Consider the following 17,939-nt stretch of genomic DNA (forward strand, 5'->3'; position numbering starts at 1 on the left):
TGAGGGTTCCAAAATCGGAGCCAAGTGGCAAGTAGGGCCCAGCCTGAGTTTTTGAGAGGGTGGCCATTTTAGGAACAGCCAGTAGATCAGAGCTCCAAAATTAAGTGGCAGTAACAGGAGCTGAGTTTGGTTAGAGTGAACAGCCAGTTTCCCACCTTTGCAGATGGGCACCTACGGGGATGGAGAAAGATGGCAGCAGGGATCCAGGCTGACTTGCCACTGGGGAATGAATGGCAGAAGCCTGCAGAGGAGGCCAGCAGCACATGGCTGCCTGGCCGGAAGTCAAGCCTGAGAGTCCAGCAGCATATTCCTCAGGGAAAAAGGGAGCCCTTCTTTCTACAGAATAAATGACAAGTCTCTGACGATCTTTGATGAGATATATGGTGCTGGCCTGTTTATTTCAAGTGAAACAGGGACTTATAAACCTTGGGCAGTGGGAGGGGTTTTGAGTTTGAATGTGTGTCATTGGCTGGGACTAGGATGCTGACAATGTTGTATTTGCATGGGGAACAAAAACAGTAGGACAAGCTTATGTGACTGACCACCTGTAACCTTGGGTGACCACCTGTAACCTTGGGTGACCATCTGTAACCTTGGGTGACCACCTGTAACCTTGGGTGACCACCTGTAACCTTGGGTGACCACCTGTAACCTTGGGTGACCATCTGTAACCTTGGGTGACCATCTGTAACCTTGGGTGATCACCTGTAACCTTGGGTAACAACCTGTAACCTTGGATGACCATCTGTAACCTTGGGTGACCACCTGTAACCTTGGGTGACCATCTGTAACCTTGGGTGACCACCTGTAACCTTGGGTGACCATCTGTAACCTTGAGGGCTGTGTCACTTGTTTCTGAGGGAGGCCTGGAAAACAAGGAGAGACCTTTGTTCTACCCCTTCTGTTCTCAGGATGAGAGTTACACCTCGTGTTTGAGTTTCCAGGGTTTGATGATGCTCCAACCTCTCTAGTCTGCTGCCAATTCCCCTGGAGGCATGGTCCACCAGCCCCACAAATAGGACCCAAGATGGAAGGGGAAAACCAACTCCTGAATATTGTCCTTTGACTTCCACACATGTGCTGTAGCACATGTGGAGGGACACACACACGCACACATACACACACACACACACTAAATAAATAAATAAATAAATAAATGCAATGAGGATGTTTTTTTAAAAACACTAAAAAAAATAATGGGAGGGGGAGTGCCCTGTCCTGCATTTGGGATCTCAAGAAAAACAATAATTATATCAGAAAGCACCCTGAACACACACATACATACATACACATATACACACATGAACACACACACATGCACACACATACACACATGCACACACATGTACACACACATGTACACACACACACCATTAGCATTCCTCCCTCAGTGCAGCCAGCACTGCTATCAGGGACATGGAAACAATGTGCTCTTTCCACAGCCTTTCTCTAAGGCTAAAATTATCACTCTCCAAAATGTTATATATGTATTCACATATACACATACACGCCAAGCATATTTAGGAGAAAAAAATGTCAAATAATTCACATATAAGAATCCAACTCATGTAAAAACACTTAACATTGCGGTCTCCTCTGTGTGTTCTTATAACAGTGCCTTAAATCTGGGTGTGGTGGCACAGACCTGTAATTTAAGCACTGGTAGGCAGGGGCAGGAAGATTGATGCAAGGTAGAGGCCAGCCAGAGCTATACAGTAAGAAATAGAAAAGAAACACACACACACACACACACACACACACACACACACACACACACACACACACACACACACACACACACACACAGAGCCAGTGCCTTATCTGGTTACCACTGGTTATCTGCAGCAGAAAATGTCAATGAAATTGGGCCTTACCAGGGAAAGGCAGAGGGGACATCGGTTGCTGGTGTCAGGACCCTGGTTCCAGCTGCCTTCTGCCACCTGTACCGCCAGCCGGAAATCTCTCCAGAGCTGCAGCGGGACTCTGAATGCTGTTTATAGGCCCTTCCAGCAAGTTGGCACCTGGGGTCCTCATTCTTTCTCCTCATTAACTCCTTTTCCCATTCTAACTCCAGAAAGAGAAAAGGAAAAAGGAGTCCCGCTGTGCAGAGAAGTGTTGAATTACAAAGGGTAATGGGCAAAGCCCGCTAATTGCAAACTTGCTACACATGGAGTAATGGGTGTGAGCAGCCGCTGGGGCTGGCCTGCAGGTTGATTCTGGCCAAGGGACTGAGTCCCAGCAAGGGAGAGCCACGTGAAGCCGCATCCAGGTGAGCTGAAAGAGCCCTGGGTAGCGCTGCAAGGGCCTTCCGGAAATTCTGCAAACACCCCTGGTAAGGCAAAGCCCAGGGCTTAGAGTCACACCTTACATTGCCACATGTCTCTCCAGCTCAGTGTGGCTGGGTGGCCCTGAAACCCCAAACAACCAAAGGCAGTGAACCAAAGGCTATGTGGCCCTGTCCCTGGAATGATCTGGCAAACATTCACCAAAACCAGAGGATGAACTGACAACAAACCAGAGTGATGGTATGGACACACCTACCTTGGTGAGCCAGTGAGTTGACTAGGGTGACTAGGGGGAGGATGGGTAAGGGATTGCATGTAGGGGCCACAGACTTAGAAAGGCAGCCTCAACTCCAACAGTCCACACCAGTGCAGGTGGGTGACAACTCTCAAAAGCTAGACCCCTGGCGCTGTCTGCAGGACTTCAGGCAGCTGGGCAGATGAGATTCTCCTCCTCACAGCCTGGCCGGTCAGCCTCCTCCTGGAGCAGTTCTGTTTCTAGGTCCTTCTGAAGGGAGTACTGAGCGTCTTCTCAGTTTCCTCTTTCCCAGGTGAAGTTTGATCAGATCCCGAGTCTTGTAAGTCCCCAGATCTCTCTAACATGCAGTACTTAACCTAGGGGGAATTGCTTCACAACTGAGGTCAGGGCCCTGAACTTTCTCATCAGTGTATCAGCGAAGACAGATTAGGATCCCAGGGCATGTAGCGCAACAGAAATGCTAAACTGGCTTTAAAACCTAAAGAATCTTCTTTCCTTCCTTCCTTCCTTCCTTCCTTCCTTCCTTCCTTCCTTCCTTCCTTTCTTCCTTCCTTCTTAAGCCCCTTGGCACAGGTGGAGTTGGGCTGTGCCTCCTCAGAGACACACCCACTCTGCCTCGCTGGGCTTCTGGAAAGCAGGCTTGAAGAATCTCTGCTGGCATTACGTTTAAGACAGAAGGTGACAAAGAGACCTGCCTCGCCTTCAAAAGAAGAAGGCTCCAAAAGGCAGTCGCGGGAACTGACTTCAGGCAGAATGTGTGAGCCAGAGGATGCAGGATGCTGCTTGGGCCTCAAGCTTGAGTATGTAGCAGAGTCAGTAGGGAGCAAAACAGGCAGCCAGGGGTTGAGGGCAGAAGGCCTGGAGACTCTCATATCCCCTCCTCCAGGACATGCTGATACTGGCAGGAACCACAGCTCAAGAGAAGCTCCTATGCATCGAAGGCAACCCTCCGTGTGGGCAGGTGTCCCTTGTGGCTCAGAACTCTGGGGACACCATACTAGGCTGTGGGTGTTCATTCAACACAGGCAACTCTGAGGGCTAGAGGCAGGCTCCACGCATAGATTTAAAAAAAAAAATGACATTCTAAACCAGGCACAATGGTGCATGCCTGTAATCCTAGCACTTCAAGGAGGCAGGTGGATCTCTGTGAATTCGAGGCCAGCCTGGTTTGCAAAGCGAGTCCAGGACAGTCAAGGCTACACAGAGAAACCTCGTCTTAAAAAAACAGAAGAGGGAAAAGAAGGGGAGAGAAAAGAGGGGAGGGAGGGAAAAAGAGAGAGAGAGAGCTGAACAATCTGAGGCCCAGCATTGGAGGTTTGCTCTGCCCCTGGAGAGTAAGTCTTTTGATCCAGCAGCAGCCTCTCATTAAACAGGGCCCTCTCTCTCTGGAAACTCTGCCTCCATAAGGTCAAGTGGTTCATGCTCTCTGAGAGAGAGGGAAGCAGTGCTGCTGACCTCATTGGTTCAAGGAAAAGTCTCCCCAGGAGAGTTTCCAAGTCTAGAGGTCAGCTTGCTGTGGAGCAGTCTGCTCCAGGAGGCACATTCAGCTTTGCTTCTTCCAGAACGTTCTGTGTCCCCACCCTCTCTGAACAAAAGAGGCTGGGGAAGAGAACAGAGAGCAGAGAAGGTCCTTCCTGGTAGACCCTCGGCCTCCAGCCTGTGTGGCAGGCCCAGGGAAACAGGGCTCCACCGCAGAAGGGGCTACTCCCCAGGTGTTGTAGGACATGATGTTCTTCTTCTGGGTTAACAGGACCTGTCCTGGGTGTGCTGAAGGGCAGAAGTCAAGGGGAGTGATGAATGCACATTAGGGAAAAATATAATATAAATGGGGAGCATCCAAGTGGCCCAGCTGTCCCTATCTACCTTGGTAAGACCATCACTTCCAGAATCAGAGAAGTCTGTGAATTTACTTTGTAGAAGGAGGAGGAGGAAGAGGAGGAAGAGGAAGAAGATGAAAACAAAGAGGAAGACAAAGAAGAAGAAAAGGAAGAGGAAGAAGAAATTAGCCAGGCATGGTGATGCACACCTGTAATCCCAGCACTGGGGGAGGCAGAGGCAAGCAGATCTCTGTGAGTTTGAGGCCAACCTGGTCTACAAAGTGAGTCTAGGACAGCCAGAGCTACACAGAGAAATGCTTGTCTCCAAAACAAAACAAAACAAAACAAGTCAGTCTGCTCCCTTAGAAATGGATTTAATTTTATATTGTGGCTAAGATGCTTTTTATGCCTGGAGGGATCCATCTCACCCATGAGCAACAGTGTAATTTTTTTTTGCAATTATTGCTATTGGAATTGCAGCGGTTCGCTCTGATTTATCAGGCTCAGTCTGTGTGCTTCATTTATGCTGTGTAGTTTTGGGTTTGTACTGAGGACTGAACCTAAGGCCTCAGGCTTGTTAGGCAAGGACTTTATATATCCCTAGCCCTCTTTTAAAATTTTTTTTATTGATTCTTTGTGCATTTCACATCATGCACCCCAACCCCACTCATCTCATCCCTTCATATATACCCTCTGCCCTTACAATAACCTCCCCACCAAAAAAAGGACAAAAATAAAAATATACTACATATGATACATATATGTGTGTGAGTGTGTGTGTGTGTGTGTGTGTGTGTGTGTGTGTGTGTGTGTGTGTGTGTATGTATGTATCTTATCACCATGGAAGCTGCAGTGTGTCACAGTATACCCTTTTGTCCACACATATTTACTTGCAAATGTTGACTACAATGAGTCGTTGGTCTGGTCTGAGGCCTCTGGATTCTGCTACACCATCAATACTGGATCCTCACTGGGACTCCTCTCAGATATCCTGTTGTTGCCCTGTGTAATGGAGATCCTGCACCTTTGGGATCTACAGGACTGGCCACTTCACACATCCAGTTCATAGATGGGGTGGATGTTGGGGTGGGTGGGCCATCTCAAAGCCCTAGATCTGGGCCTAGGTAGAAGCTAAGTTGGTCAGCTTACCAGCTCTCCTGCGCCCATGCCACCAGGGCCAGCTCTCTGGCTTTGCCCAGCCAAGTGGCAGAGCCAGTTTTCCCATTCTCACAACCTGGCCACCTCACCAACATCCGTAGCCCTCTTTTTAAACTTATATTTTGTGACAGCGTCTCACCAAGATCCTAAAGGTGTCTTTAAATCAATCACTGTGGAGCTCAGACTTTGAACTTGAGATCCTCCTGCCTCAGCCTCCTGAGTAGCTGTGATTATAAGCCTGGGCCACCAAACCCAGCTGTACTGTCTCTTTAAGAGCTCATCCTCCATCCTCACTCCCTACCCCCTGGAATTAAAGGGTGATGTACCCATTTTGCAGAACTACCATATTTTTCATACCATAAGATGTACCTCCCCTGCCCCTACTTTTGGGGTAAGTGACCTCTTTGTTGATGCCTGATGGACAGCAATTGGACCATAAGACATACCCTAATCCCTCCCCCCCACTTTTGCTGTTCATTGGGCATCAACAAAGGGGTCACTTACCCCAAAAGTAGGGGGAGGTGCGTCTTATGGTCTGAGAAATACGGTAAATAGTGATGTACCCATTTTTGTACCTGAGGAAATTGGGAGCCATAGAGGCAAAGAACTATGTTTGAAGATCTAGTTGTGACATGTTTACAAAAAGACAGGCATGTATTTGCCCATCCCAGCTGGGCAATATAGTGGATCCTAGCCTCAACCAGAAGCCCAAGAAGTTGTGGATCTCTGACCTTTTAAAGCCCCTAAGCGGGGGATGGGACTTCAGGAAAGGACATGAGATGGGTTAACTCCGTGAAATCAGGATTAATATGTCTTTTCATCAAAATGTATCCCACATCTTCTCATTAATGATCCTATTTTCCATTAATCTTAAAAACCCAAACAGAGATAATTGGTGTCTAATTAAAACCTTAAGTATATTTCAGTAAAGAACATTTAAAAATGATAAAAATAAAAAATGCAACAAAGTCTACCTGACTTACGAATTGTTTTGATTGGTCCTGCCATGTAACCAACCAGGATGTTCATGCTGCCTTAGGCACTACTGCCACCTGGTGCCTGCATGCAGAATTGCAGGCTTGGTACTTGCCGCACAGCCCCTGGAGGGCACCTACTTTAAATAGACACCTGTTCATTTGTGAAGTAGTTACAGCTGGGTACACATCATCTTTCTTTTATCTGTGCCTTCCCGTTATCTACAATGTCCTCGGCCTTTAAACTGTTTTTGTTATAACCAAATTAACAATGGCAACTCTGATAAGATAGTGACATAAGATATGGACAGACATGGTACCTCAGTGACTCGGAGCTAGCTTGTACAAATGTCAGTTTCCTTCTTAACTGCACAGCTTCACATGCCATATTTTGACCTCCGTATTTTGACCCTTACATTCCCTCTACTCTGCTCCACTCAGAGTGTACTCTCCACTTGCCATTTCTAGAATCTTCTAGGTGCTCCCTCTCCTGTCTGCTGTTTCTGCCTTTACTATTTCTTATGCTCAGAAATGGTCCCCTCTGTTTTTTAACTTCTGAACTTGGTCTTCAGGTGTCAGGCCAAGGCCAACAACTACAAAGAGCAGTGCTGCACAGCGTTGTGTGCAAATGTGGACAATATGGCTTTGAATCTCATTTTCATGCCCAAGAGCCAGCTTGCTTAATATTGCACCTCTGTGGTTCTATCCATTAAATTTAAAAAAAAAGTGTCTCACCCCCAGTACTATTTGAAGTGTAAAGAAAGCTGGTACAAGACATTCTTTCAGCAAGAGTCTGTCACCTGGGGGAGCAGTGGGGCAGGGGGTACAAGTGACCAAGGGGTAAACCTTGTTCAGTGCCTGCCTAGTGTATGACTGATGGATAAGCAGCATCTACTGGCACTTGGCCTTGCTTGCAGAGAAAAATAAATCTTCCTCCATTAACAATGTGCACATCCCGGCGACATCACCTTCCTTGCTCCATTACCCTAGGTCTCTTCAGTATTGCTATTTTGGGCAAGGCTGTGTTTTGGCCCATCCTCGTTTATCAGGCAGCTTTGTGCTTGCACCTGAGATTAGTGGGCTGGTCACCAAGGGGTGCCTGTGATGGGCTTTCTCTGTGTCTTTCAGATAGTCTTAAATGTCACTCTCTTTCTCCGACCAGGTAGTCGATAGTGACAGACCTGAAGGGTCCAAGTTCCGGCTCAGTGGGAAGGGAGTGGATCAAGAGCCCAAAGGAATTTTCAGAATCAATGAGAACACGGGCAGCGTCTCCGTGACACGGACCCTGGACAGAGAAACGATCGCTACTTATCAAGTAAGTACCGGGTATCTGCTCACCCTGAGCGTAAAGATGTGGATTTCAGAGTGGTTTCTTCCCACTGAGCCAATTATCTCTGTGCCTCATCAAACCCACAAAAGTGTGGCTCGAGGTGCTTCTATGAGAACAAACGTGGAGAGTAACAGTGAGGGGCCTTCTAGCTCATCAACAGGCCTGTGCCAGACTTTGGGGTGTAGAAACCAATGAGAGTGATACGAGAGGCATCTCAGAGGAGGTCAAAACCCTGAGGCCAAGCCTGGCTTTCAGAGACCGGTGTTCTCGCTACCAGTGATATATGCAAAGTCTCCGACAAGGTAATCCTACTTTTAGATGTTTATCCTGATAAGATGTGCAGGAGTTGGTGCCGTTTTGTACAATGTAGGCCATGTTCCTCAGAGTGGAACATTGCTGAATAGTGAGCAGTGCAGGGGTGCTTGCATCAGAGTGGATGGGAAGGCAACTCCCTGCAGCACTGAAAGTATCTATCCGGGTGTGGACTGGGAGGCGTCGTTCGGTGGCACAGAGCACTTGCTGCTCTTCTAAGAGCTGAGTTTTAGTTGCCAGCACCCATGTCGAGCAGCTTGCAACCACCCGTCACTGCAACTGCAGGGGGTCAGATGCCCTCTTCTGACTGTCACAGGCGTACACACATGTATACGCGCATATGCACTCGTGCATGCACGCGTGTGTGCACACACACACATACAGGCACATCCATGCACATGCATGCACACGAACACACACAGAGAAGTTGAAAATCTTTAAAATGTCTCTGAAGAAGTATAATGTAAAAACTACATGGGAATATTCAAGATGAGAAACAGAAGACAAACACAGTTGGGGTCCTTGTCATGCAGTATGTGCATGCGTCAGGACGACTGTGCCTTTAGAGCTACAGTAAAAGAAAAATCTAGGAAATGTGGACCAAAAAAACAAATGCAGAAAAAGACATCTATGCTTAGTATGGACATCTCCTTGGGAACATGTAGTGTCAATGCTATCGCTATGTAGCAGCTGTGCCAACCGTCGACCCTCTGTAAAACGGGCTTGTTTTAAGCGTGTAATTTGTTTCACATAATTCAATTCTCACAACAGTTTGTAAGTAAATTATATTACTGCCTTATTTCTAATGAAGAAATATCTTTTGATTTGTGAGATTTTAATCTTGGTAGGCTTCTCCTTAGTCTGTGCTCTTTTGTCAGTGTTATATATACGCATGGTTCCATTGATTAAAATTATGTACAAAGGAAAAGGAAGGAGGAAGCTGAGGAGAAGGAAGAGGGAGAGGGAAGAAATTGGTGTTGGCGGTTGTGTTGGCTCTCATGCCCACCTACCGTTTTTCACTGCGAATTTCAGCAATGAGCTGTCAGGCTATGGTCATGGGTGGCCACTGCTGCTGGCCACGTGTTGTGTTGTGGGGTCACAGGAAGATAGATGCGTCCTGGTCCCCCCTTAGAAGTCTTGTCAGGGGCTTCCTGAGCCTTTTCTGAGCAGGGGAAAGCCCCAGTCAGTGCGTACCACAGATGAGCTGTTTGCACCAAGTGCAAGGATGGCGGCTGTAAAACTTTGATGCTAGTCCCACAGGAGTCACTGGCTATGACAATGACCAAGGATGAGTTGGCCGGTGTCTGTGAGAGGGGACAGAACAGCAGACCGTGGATAGGTGCCGTCTTCTCTCCCTACACCTGTCATGGAGTATCTGTGAAGTCTCAGAACCAAGGGACTGAGGCAGGGTATAGTGAACTTGCTAACTTCTGAGCTCAGTGGCAAAGAGTTCAAGGATCAAAAAAGGAAACAAACAAAGAAACAAACAAACAAAACTCCTGTTATCCAGATCTCAACAGCCATGCTTTCTATGTGAGCTAGGACAACCCACTCACCCTCTCTCATCTTGCTGTTATTTTTCCACAATGCGCAAAGTGTAGTAAGAGCCTCTCCATACAAGGCAAAACGGGTTTCTTTCTGCAAACACTTGGCACGATGCCCAGCACTTAGCCAGTTCTCCTAAATCAGAGTTACTCTTGAACAGCGTTTCCTTGAGCATCGTTTTCTTGAATGTCATTTTTCTTGAACGGTTTAAACTCTACCGTTTTCTAACTCATTTGGCCTGTTGACATCCGGCAAATGCAAGGTTTCCCTCCATTGTAACACTAAACCAGGATTCCTGGTGTCGCTGCTCCTCCATGAAGTATCAAAGAGACTTGGGGTAAATCTTCAGGGATGATTTACCCTGATCTGGACTCTTCCCATGGGGTAAAGAGACGGGGGATATTAAATGGTGGAAAAGAAAGCTACCCAGGAGTGCCTGCTCCCCAGAAGCTGAGCTTGTGAGACCTGGGGGATGAGGGTTGGTAAAGTGACTTTTGAGTTGCTTCCCGCAGACACTTATAAGTAGGAGATAAAGGCCACATGACCCTATCTGATATTTGTGGGATCTAGGGTTAGTTTAGAGAGTATCACCCTGCTCAGAGCCTTTAATATCCAGGAAAAGACTCTGGGTACCACATACTTGGCCCACCTCATGGTAAGATTTCTCCTTAGGTGACAGTAGTCTTAATCTCCAAGAGCAGCTAGAAGGCTCCATGGAGGCAGAAGACTTTTGGGGACAGTCACAGCAGCCTCTGGGGCTCAGGTCATCAGGCAGAGTCAGGTCAGCCATGTCCCTTGGTTTAGTTGTTTTGGGAACTCCAGAACTTCTGGGTTCTATCATAGCCATGTGGTGTGTTGTAGGTCCCACACCTACCACCAACAGGTCCCATGCCACTGAGCGTCATGGGCTTTGGTCCCAGGAGGATGAGGATGGAAGGATGCCAAAGCTGTCACCTTTGTGTCTTAAGGAACTTTGCTTTACGCAGCCTGGGAAACCTGGGTTCTCATGCCCTGTCGCCCCACACTTCAGCTGTACCCTTCAATTTCCTTCTGTTTCCTTCTGTCCTTCAAGAGGAACCAGGTGACTGTCGTGAGAATCTCTTTAGACACAGAGATTGTGTATCTCCCATCCATTCCAAACTCCCTTGGGAAATAACTTTCTGGCTTGGAGATTGAGGCCAGATCTATTCTAGTTGTGGCATTGAGTGTGGTTGGGGACTGGGTGACTTCTTCAAAGCACGCATCCTAGGTCTGCACGTCGCTAGGCTTTCGCTTTTCCTCGCCCAAGCTTCCAAAGCAGAAAGTGCGTGGGTGTGTGTTGACATGGTAATTGCTCTCATGTAGCTGTTGTTTGTTTTGGAGTTAAATAACACTGTTCCTGTGCGAGCACAGGCCTATGTGCCAACAGTTACCCCTAAATCCAACCAGGAGGCACTCTGGCGGAAGCCTCTGGGCCTGATGAAACGAGATACAGTTGTCCTTGACCCTAAATGAACACCGGTATTAAAAGCTACCATTTTAAAACACTGAAGAGCAGACAGCTTGGAACCTCTTCATGCACACACTCTTACCTCTCTCACACAAGAGACAGAAGAAGAAAGAGTTGCCAGCAACAAGGAGCAGAGCAGGCCTCCTGTCATCCTAGGTGCCCAGGAGGCTGAGGCAGGAGGATCACAGGCTGAAGGCTAGTTAGCCTTAAAGAGTGAATTCAAAACCAGGCTGCACAATCCAATAAGATCCTGTCTCAAATCCCAGCATAGAAAGAGGGCTGGAGACACAGACCAGTAGTAGACCAGCCTAGCTTGTGTGCACCCTGTTCAGTCAGAAGAAAGGAAGGTGGGGGAGGATGAATGGGAGGACAGAGGGACGGATGAAGAAGGAAATGCTGAGAAAAGGAAAGATAAAGTAAGGAGGGAGGGAGAAGGATAGAGAAGAACTAAAAGAGAGCGAAGGGAGGGGAAGGAGGGTGGGAGAGGGAGGGAGAAATGGAAGGAAGAAGAAAGAAGGAAACAGGTGTTACCAACTTTTTCAAGGACTCACAGCCAACGTGCTTCTTAGTTTCAGAATCCGTGCCCGTTTCACAACAGCTCCAAAGCCTTGCTTCTATCTTCCTCTAAGTAGATTTCAACATCGGATCGAGATTCCTTAGCCTCTTTGCTAGAACCTATCTTAGCTGGGCTGAGCGAGGGTCTGACAAGCTGTGTAATCAATGGCTTCTTAAGTCTCATTCTGTTCCATGACTTACAGCCACCCTACCATAATCCCCTGCCCCAGGACCCAGAAGGGCTTCCTGCGGTTCTGACCTGAAGTGGTACCTGGCACGATGATTTAGCTCTTACAGTACTGGGAGCTGACATATTAATGCAAAGCCTCCTGAAATATCACTCATTATTATGCATTTTGCCAGTATTTGAGTGATTTGTGAACTCTCCATTGGAATAAAGTACTGTAAATGATTCATGAATGACCAAGTTTATGAAATTCTATAAAAATATTAGCGGGTGGTAATGATTCTCTCTCTTGCTGTGAATGGAATCTGCTGGCTGCAAATTTGTCAATAAGAGAGGACAGGAATGGAGGGGGACACAGAGTCAGTCAGGCAAGTGGGGGTCCTGGCAGAGGGTTGCAATGGTCCCTATAGGGGGTCTGAGGCAAGACAGAAGGCATGGTAGACAGGGGCTAGGGCACATGTCACCCTGATCTAGCAGTAGGAGTTCAGTGGGAGAAGAGGGAAACTTTAGAAGAAAAATGGGAACTAACTTTCCTGTGTACCTACTGTGTTCCTGACTACCTACTGTGACCTTGTATCAGTTACTTTCTTTGTTGCTGCAACAACAACAACAAAAACATTACAAGAAGCAACTTAAGGGTAAAAGGGTTTGTTCTGGCTTACAGTTTGAGGGACTCATTCCATCAGGGTGGGGAAAGCATGGCCTCGGGCAGGAGGGTCCCAGGAGGTAGGCTGGCTGCAGTGCCCAGTCAGGAACTAGGAAGAAAATAGCAAGTGGGGCTGGGCTATGAAACCTCAAGGCTTGCTACCAGTGTCCTACTTCCTCCAGCAAGGCTCTACCTCCTAAAAAAACTCTATAACCCCCTCCACCTCCCACCCCCAAGCAGCACCACCAGCTGGGGACCAAGGGTTTAAACATACAAGCCTGTGGGGGACATTGCACATGCAAACCATTATAGTCCTTGGCATATATGAACCTATAAAGAATGTTTATTATCTTATTTATTATCAGTAAAGATAATAAACATGTTGGATGAAAACCAAAGGGGTTCCCAAGACGTGGTGTTATACTGATGTTGGCACCAACATTTCATGAACATTTACGGCATGCCAGGGTCCACGATAAATACTTATGATTATCTCATTTAGTATCACACATATGAGCTTGATGCTTCTTTGAGTGGCTTTCCTCATTGCTGGGGCAAAATGCCTGACAAAGGCAATGTAGAGAAGGGTTATTTTGACTCATAGTTTGAGGAGATAAGTTCTATCACACTGGGCAAAGCATTGCTGTGTGAGCATGAGGCTCCGGACACATTGCATCCACAGTTAAGAAGCAGAGAGAGAGATGCACCTGCTCAGCTCACTCGACTGAGTTCTGGATCCCAGCCCGTGGGCTGGTGACTCCCGCATCAAGATGGGTCTTCCCTTCTCAGAGTCTTCAGAAACACCCTTGCACGTGAACCTAGAGATGAGACTCCTGGGTAATTCTGACAATGAGTTGCACTACGCCTATAGCCCAAGCAACAGGGGCCCCTGGGCTCTTGATCTCTGTCTTAGTTACTCGTCTGCTGCTATAACAAAATACAATGACTAAGGCAACTTATGAAAGAAAGCTTTTAATTGGGCTTATGGTTTCAGGGGGTTGGAGTCCATCCATGGTGGTGGAGCAAAGGCACGGCAACAGGAGCGGCTGAAAGCTCACATCTTGATCCACAAGCAGGAGGCAGAGAGCAACACTGGGAATGGCCGAAGTCTTTTGAAACTTCCACCACTCCCAGTGATACACCTCACCTCCTCCAATTAAGGCCACGCCTCCTCCCAACAGTTCCTCCAACCAGGGGCCAAGTATTCAAATATATGAGTCTATTTGGGACCATTCTCATTCAGACCACCAGGGCATCGGGACATAGAAGGATCAAGCATCAAGCATATACCCACATTTTCTCCTAGGTAACTTATTCTCCTTTGAGCCAAGTTCTTGCTCAGATTTTTGAGCCTGTGGCTGAGGACGTGTCCATAACATTGGAATACTCCCACCGCTCAGGTTTCCTTGCTTGTATGTCTTCCTTCAGTCTTGCCCTCTGCCTCATTTCCAACCAATGCATGGCTCTAAGACAATTCAGTAAGAGATATCTGAATGTGAAAACGGCTGCTTCCATTTGGAAACAGACCTATCTTAAAATCTATGACCATGAGACATTTGGGAGGTGCAGATACCTCCAGGCTAGACAGTTATTTAGGATGCTCTCTTGTTTATAATGATGCTCACGCTATGCCTGAGTGATACACCTGACACGTGTTAGGGACCAGCCTGGTTCATCCTCAGGCCTGAGCTTTCAAGGCAGACCCACCAAGCTTCCAGTTTTGACTCTGCTTTTTGGATGAACCATGTGAAATTTCCGTTTTTGTGGGTGCAGAACAGTTGGGTATTCTCATGTGCATCGCAGTCTCGTCTCTCTTTGGGCATTATTTGTACCTTAGCCTAGTCCCTGTTTCTTCTGTCCTAGAATTAGAATGATCACAGCACCATCCTCTGATGGCGTGAAGTGGGGTGGGAAAGGAGACAGTGTCTGCCATTGGGAGCCACCGAGTGTGTGCTCAGCCAGTATCTGCCACTGGGAGCCACCTACCACCTGCCAGCTTAATAGCTTAAGCCCCACGCAGGTGAAATAGAGGTGAAAGTGGATCCTAGGGCCCAGCTAGCAGTTAAACGGGTAAATGTTCAAGAGGCTCTGCTGGCAGGCTCACTTATCAGGGAAGCCATCAAAGTGTGTCCCCAACCAGCATCCTTACCTGGGAACTAGTTAGATGTTTCAGCCCATATCTACTGGGGCATAAACACTGAAACAGGTCCTGAGCGTTGAGTTTTAACTCACTTTCCAGCACTGCAGTAGCATCCTCTGGAACATGGGTCTAAGGCAGCTCTGGGCTGGGGAGCTGGCTCAGTTGCTTAAGTGCTTACTGCTGGAAGCACTGGGATGCGTGAGTTCCAGCCCCCACAAAAAGAGACAGGCCTGGTGCCACATGATTGTCACCTTAGCACTAGAAAAACAGAAAGAAGTAGATCTTTGGGGGCTCCCTGGGTAACCAGCCTAGCATACTTGATGACTTCCAGATCCAAGCCAGAGACGCTGTCTCACAACACAAGGTGTGTGGCTCCTGAGGAACAGCTGGAACAACTGAGATTGACTTGTAGATTCTACAGGTACACACGTTAACACACACACACACATTAACACACACATACACACCCCACCCATACACACAGACACTATCCCCCACAGACATACAGTCATACACACACACACACACACACACACACACACACACACACTCTCTCTCTCTCTCTCTCTTCCTAAGTATTTGAATCACTACAGCTTATTTGCTTCATTAATTCACCCAGTGAGAGTGACCTAGGAACCCATTTCAATACAGTCCCTCCTGGGTTCCATTCTGTGCCTCTCTGGCTGTACTTGTCATAATCGGTGCTTCCATTTGCAATCAGAAAGCCCCTCTACCCAATGCGTGCGCCGTATATAGTTGCAATGTTTTATTGCTTTAAGGGCTCCGGAAAGCAGGGCAGCCGTGTCCCAGGTTTCTTTGCTCCATCGCTGTCTAGACATCAGATGACTGTGAAACACCGCAGGCCTGAGGATTTGCTTGTTTCACGGAAAGCCGACTTCAGGCCCAGAGATGAAGGCATCTTCGGAGGACTGAAGCTCATACAGCCGATAACTTTGAGTAGGAGGAAGCCAGCCTGCGTTCAGTAGGGCCAGCATTTCCGCCTTAAAGATCTGTGACCTTCAAGGTGGCATTTGTAGTTCTCAAACTTTGCTGGTATTAGAATCACCCTGGGGAGCTTTTGAACTCCCCACTACACAGGCTCAAGCCACATTCGAAAGATTAAGTCAGAATGTCTTGGACTGTGACCAAGCTTCAGTGTGCTCATAAAACTCAGGCTGTGCCACTGGGAAGCCATGTTTAAGAAGCACCAGGTTAATATTACACCTCGGTACTCAGAGTTAAGAACAAGGGCGACACCTGTCAGAGTTGATGCTGCCAGATGAGGTAACTCAACAGTTTCTAACGTACTAACAGAGAAATCATCCTGTACCCCCTCTCTCCCACTGCTGACCCTCAGCTGATAACTGAAGAAAACTGTTTTCTTAGTCTCTTTAGACAAGTAGCACTTAAGAAATAGTCAGCCAAGAGACAAGGCGTGATAAACAAATGGGTGGTTATCTTTGGCTGCTTAAGGAAAAGTAATTCATGATTTACCCGAGGCTTCTCCCCACCCCAGGCCCTGCAAGCATCTCCATCAAACCCTTTCCACTGTGGCTCCCCACCCGTCGGAGCATTCATTTTGCAGCCTGGCCTTATCTGCTGGATGCAGCTGGTGAAACTGAGGCATAGAGAGGTTAAACAGTATTGTCGCTGCAGCTACCACACACCTGGATTAGACCACCCAGAGGCTTCTGGCTTATTATGTATTTGGTTCACTAAGCAAAGCTGCCTCCTCACTCCGGGCTGTGGAAACAGATTTCTTCTGAATTTCATTAGTGCAATGTCCTGCAAGAGGCTCAGCTCTCCTGGTGGCAGGTGAGAGAATGTGCGTCCTTCAGCTCTTCTCTGTCCTCTGTCCTGGGCTTTGTGCATCAGCACCCTGGCAGGTACCCTGGACCCCCATGCATGCTCAGAGATCAAATGCAGGCCAGGATGGCCTGACGGTCTCTTTCATTGCCCAGCTGTGATGTGATTGACTTTGTCATGGCTGCTGTTTTGTTTTCTGAGTATGTGTATTTGCCGGAGGAGGCTCGTGTGCAACACGGCAAGTCCATGGAAGTCAGAGGACACCTTGGGGTGTCGATCATTGTGTACACCAGGTGAGCTGGCCCATAAAGATCCAGGATTCTCCCACCTCCACCTCCTACCATCTCCACCTCACTGTAGGAACACTGGGGTTACAGACACCCCCACATGGGTTCTGGGGATTCGAACTCAGGCCCTCAAGCTCCTTACCCTTGGGACCTTTTCTTCCACTCCAGAGCTGCCTTTGCAGGACACCTCCATCCAAAATTCTGGCATCCTGGGACACATCAGAACTGGAAGAGCCTTGGAGCCATACTGCCTACGCCCTCAGTCCACAAATAAGAAAAACAAAGTCACTTCCCAACTTCTCTGACTCCATCCCTCAAAATACGTCATTGATACTTAATCATCCCTAGAAAATAAGTAAGGCGACCATCCCACCGGAACTAGGTCCTACACATATATGCAGACAGAGCCTGAATCCCAGCTCCCACTACCCAGTTGACAACTATTGCTTTCATTGACTGGCATGAAGAGTCTTCCATTTTGATTCTGTAATGCTGGGTCAGGGACCTGAGCTGAGCACTAGGAAGAGAGGAGCAGAAGAAGAGGCCAGATAAAGGCAGTGATCTTGAACTCTTCTTGCTCTGAAAGGGCATTTGAGAACCTGTGGGGAAGGAGGAAATGACTGGCGTTATTTTTATGAGAGATTCTCCTAGGCTGGAGTTGAGGCCATTTAGACCAATATAAAAAGACTGGGTAAGAATCTGAACTTAAGCAGTACTGCTGTGGGGTCGGGGTCAAAGGTTAGCTCAGCTAGAGAGAGGACCCCTCTGAAGGGGCATCTGCATCACTGTGGCATGAAAAGGGCTAGACTTTGGGGGATCCCATGTCTCAGAGGAGTGGGAATGGAAGTGGGCCTGCAGCTTGGAGGCTGATGATGACGACAAAAGACCCTTGCCAGGTCAACCTTGAGCCTCCAGTGAAATGTCCATGGGAAAAGGTGATGACAGACCCTGAGTTCTCCCTCAGAGGGTAGGCCACAGGGATCACTACAAGACTGCTTCGCTATCTCACATGTCTCCATGCTGCTGGCTTACAGCTAGAGACAACTGCTCTCGGTTTTGTCCTGTGTTCAGGACTGCAGTAAAGCACTTCCCTGCAGGACTCAGCCCTGAGGCTGAGAATAGCCCAGGTATAATCCCTCAGATATTTATGAG

At 47.8% G+C, this 17,939-nt stretch overlaps 1 protein-coding gene across 2 annotated transcripts in view; it reads left to right on the forward strand.

Annotated features, from left to right (window-relative positions):
* Nucleotides 1-17,939, forward strand: part of Cdh13 (cadherin 13) — a 1,096,387-nt gene that overhangs the window by 581,283 nt on the left and 497,165 nt on the right. The window contains exon 5 of one of the 2 annotated variants that reach the window (XM_051169275.1): nt 7,653-7,805. The exons of the other annotated variant lie outside the window; for it this stretch is intronic. Coding sequence (XP_051025232.1) covers nt 7,653-7,805 — 153 coding nt within the window. The remainder of the gene's footprint in view (nt 1-7,652; nt 7,806-17,939) is intronic. 2 annotated transcript variants of the gene reach the window in all.

The sequence above is a fragment of the Acomys russatus genome, chromosome 26 (assembly GCF_903995435.1).
Source record: "Acomys russatus chromosome 26, mAcoRus1.1, whole genome shotgun sequence".
NCBI lineage: Eukaryota > Metazoa > Chordata > Mammalia > Rodentia > Muridae > Acomys > Acomys russatus.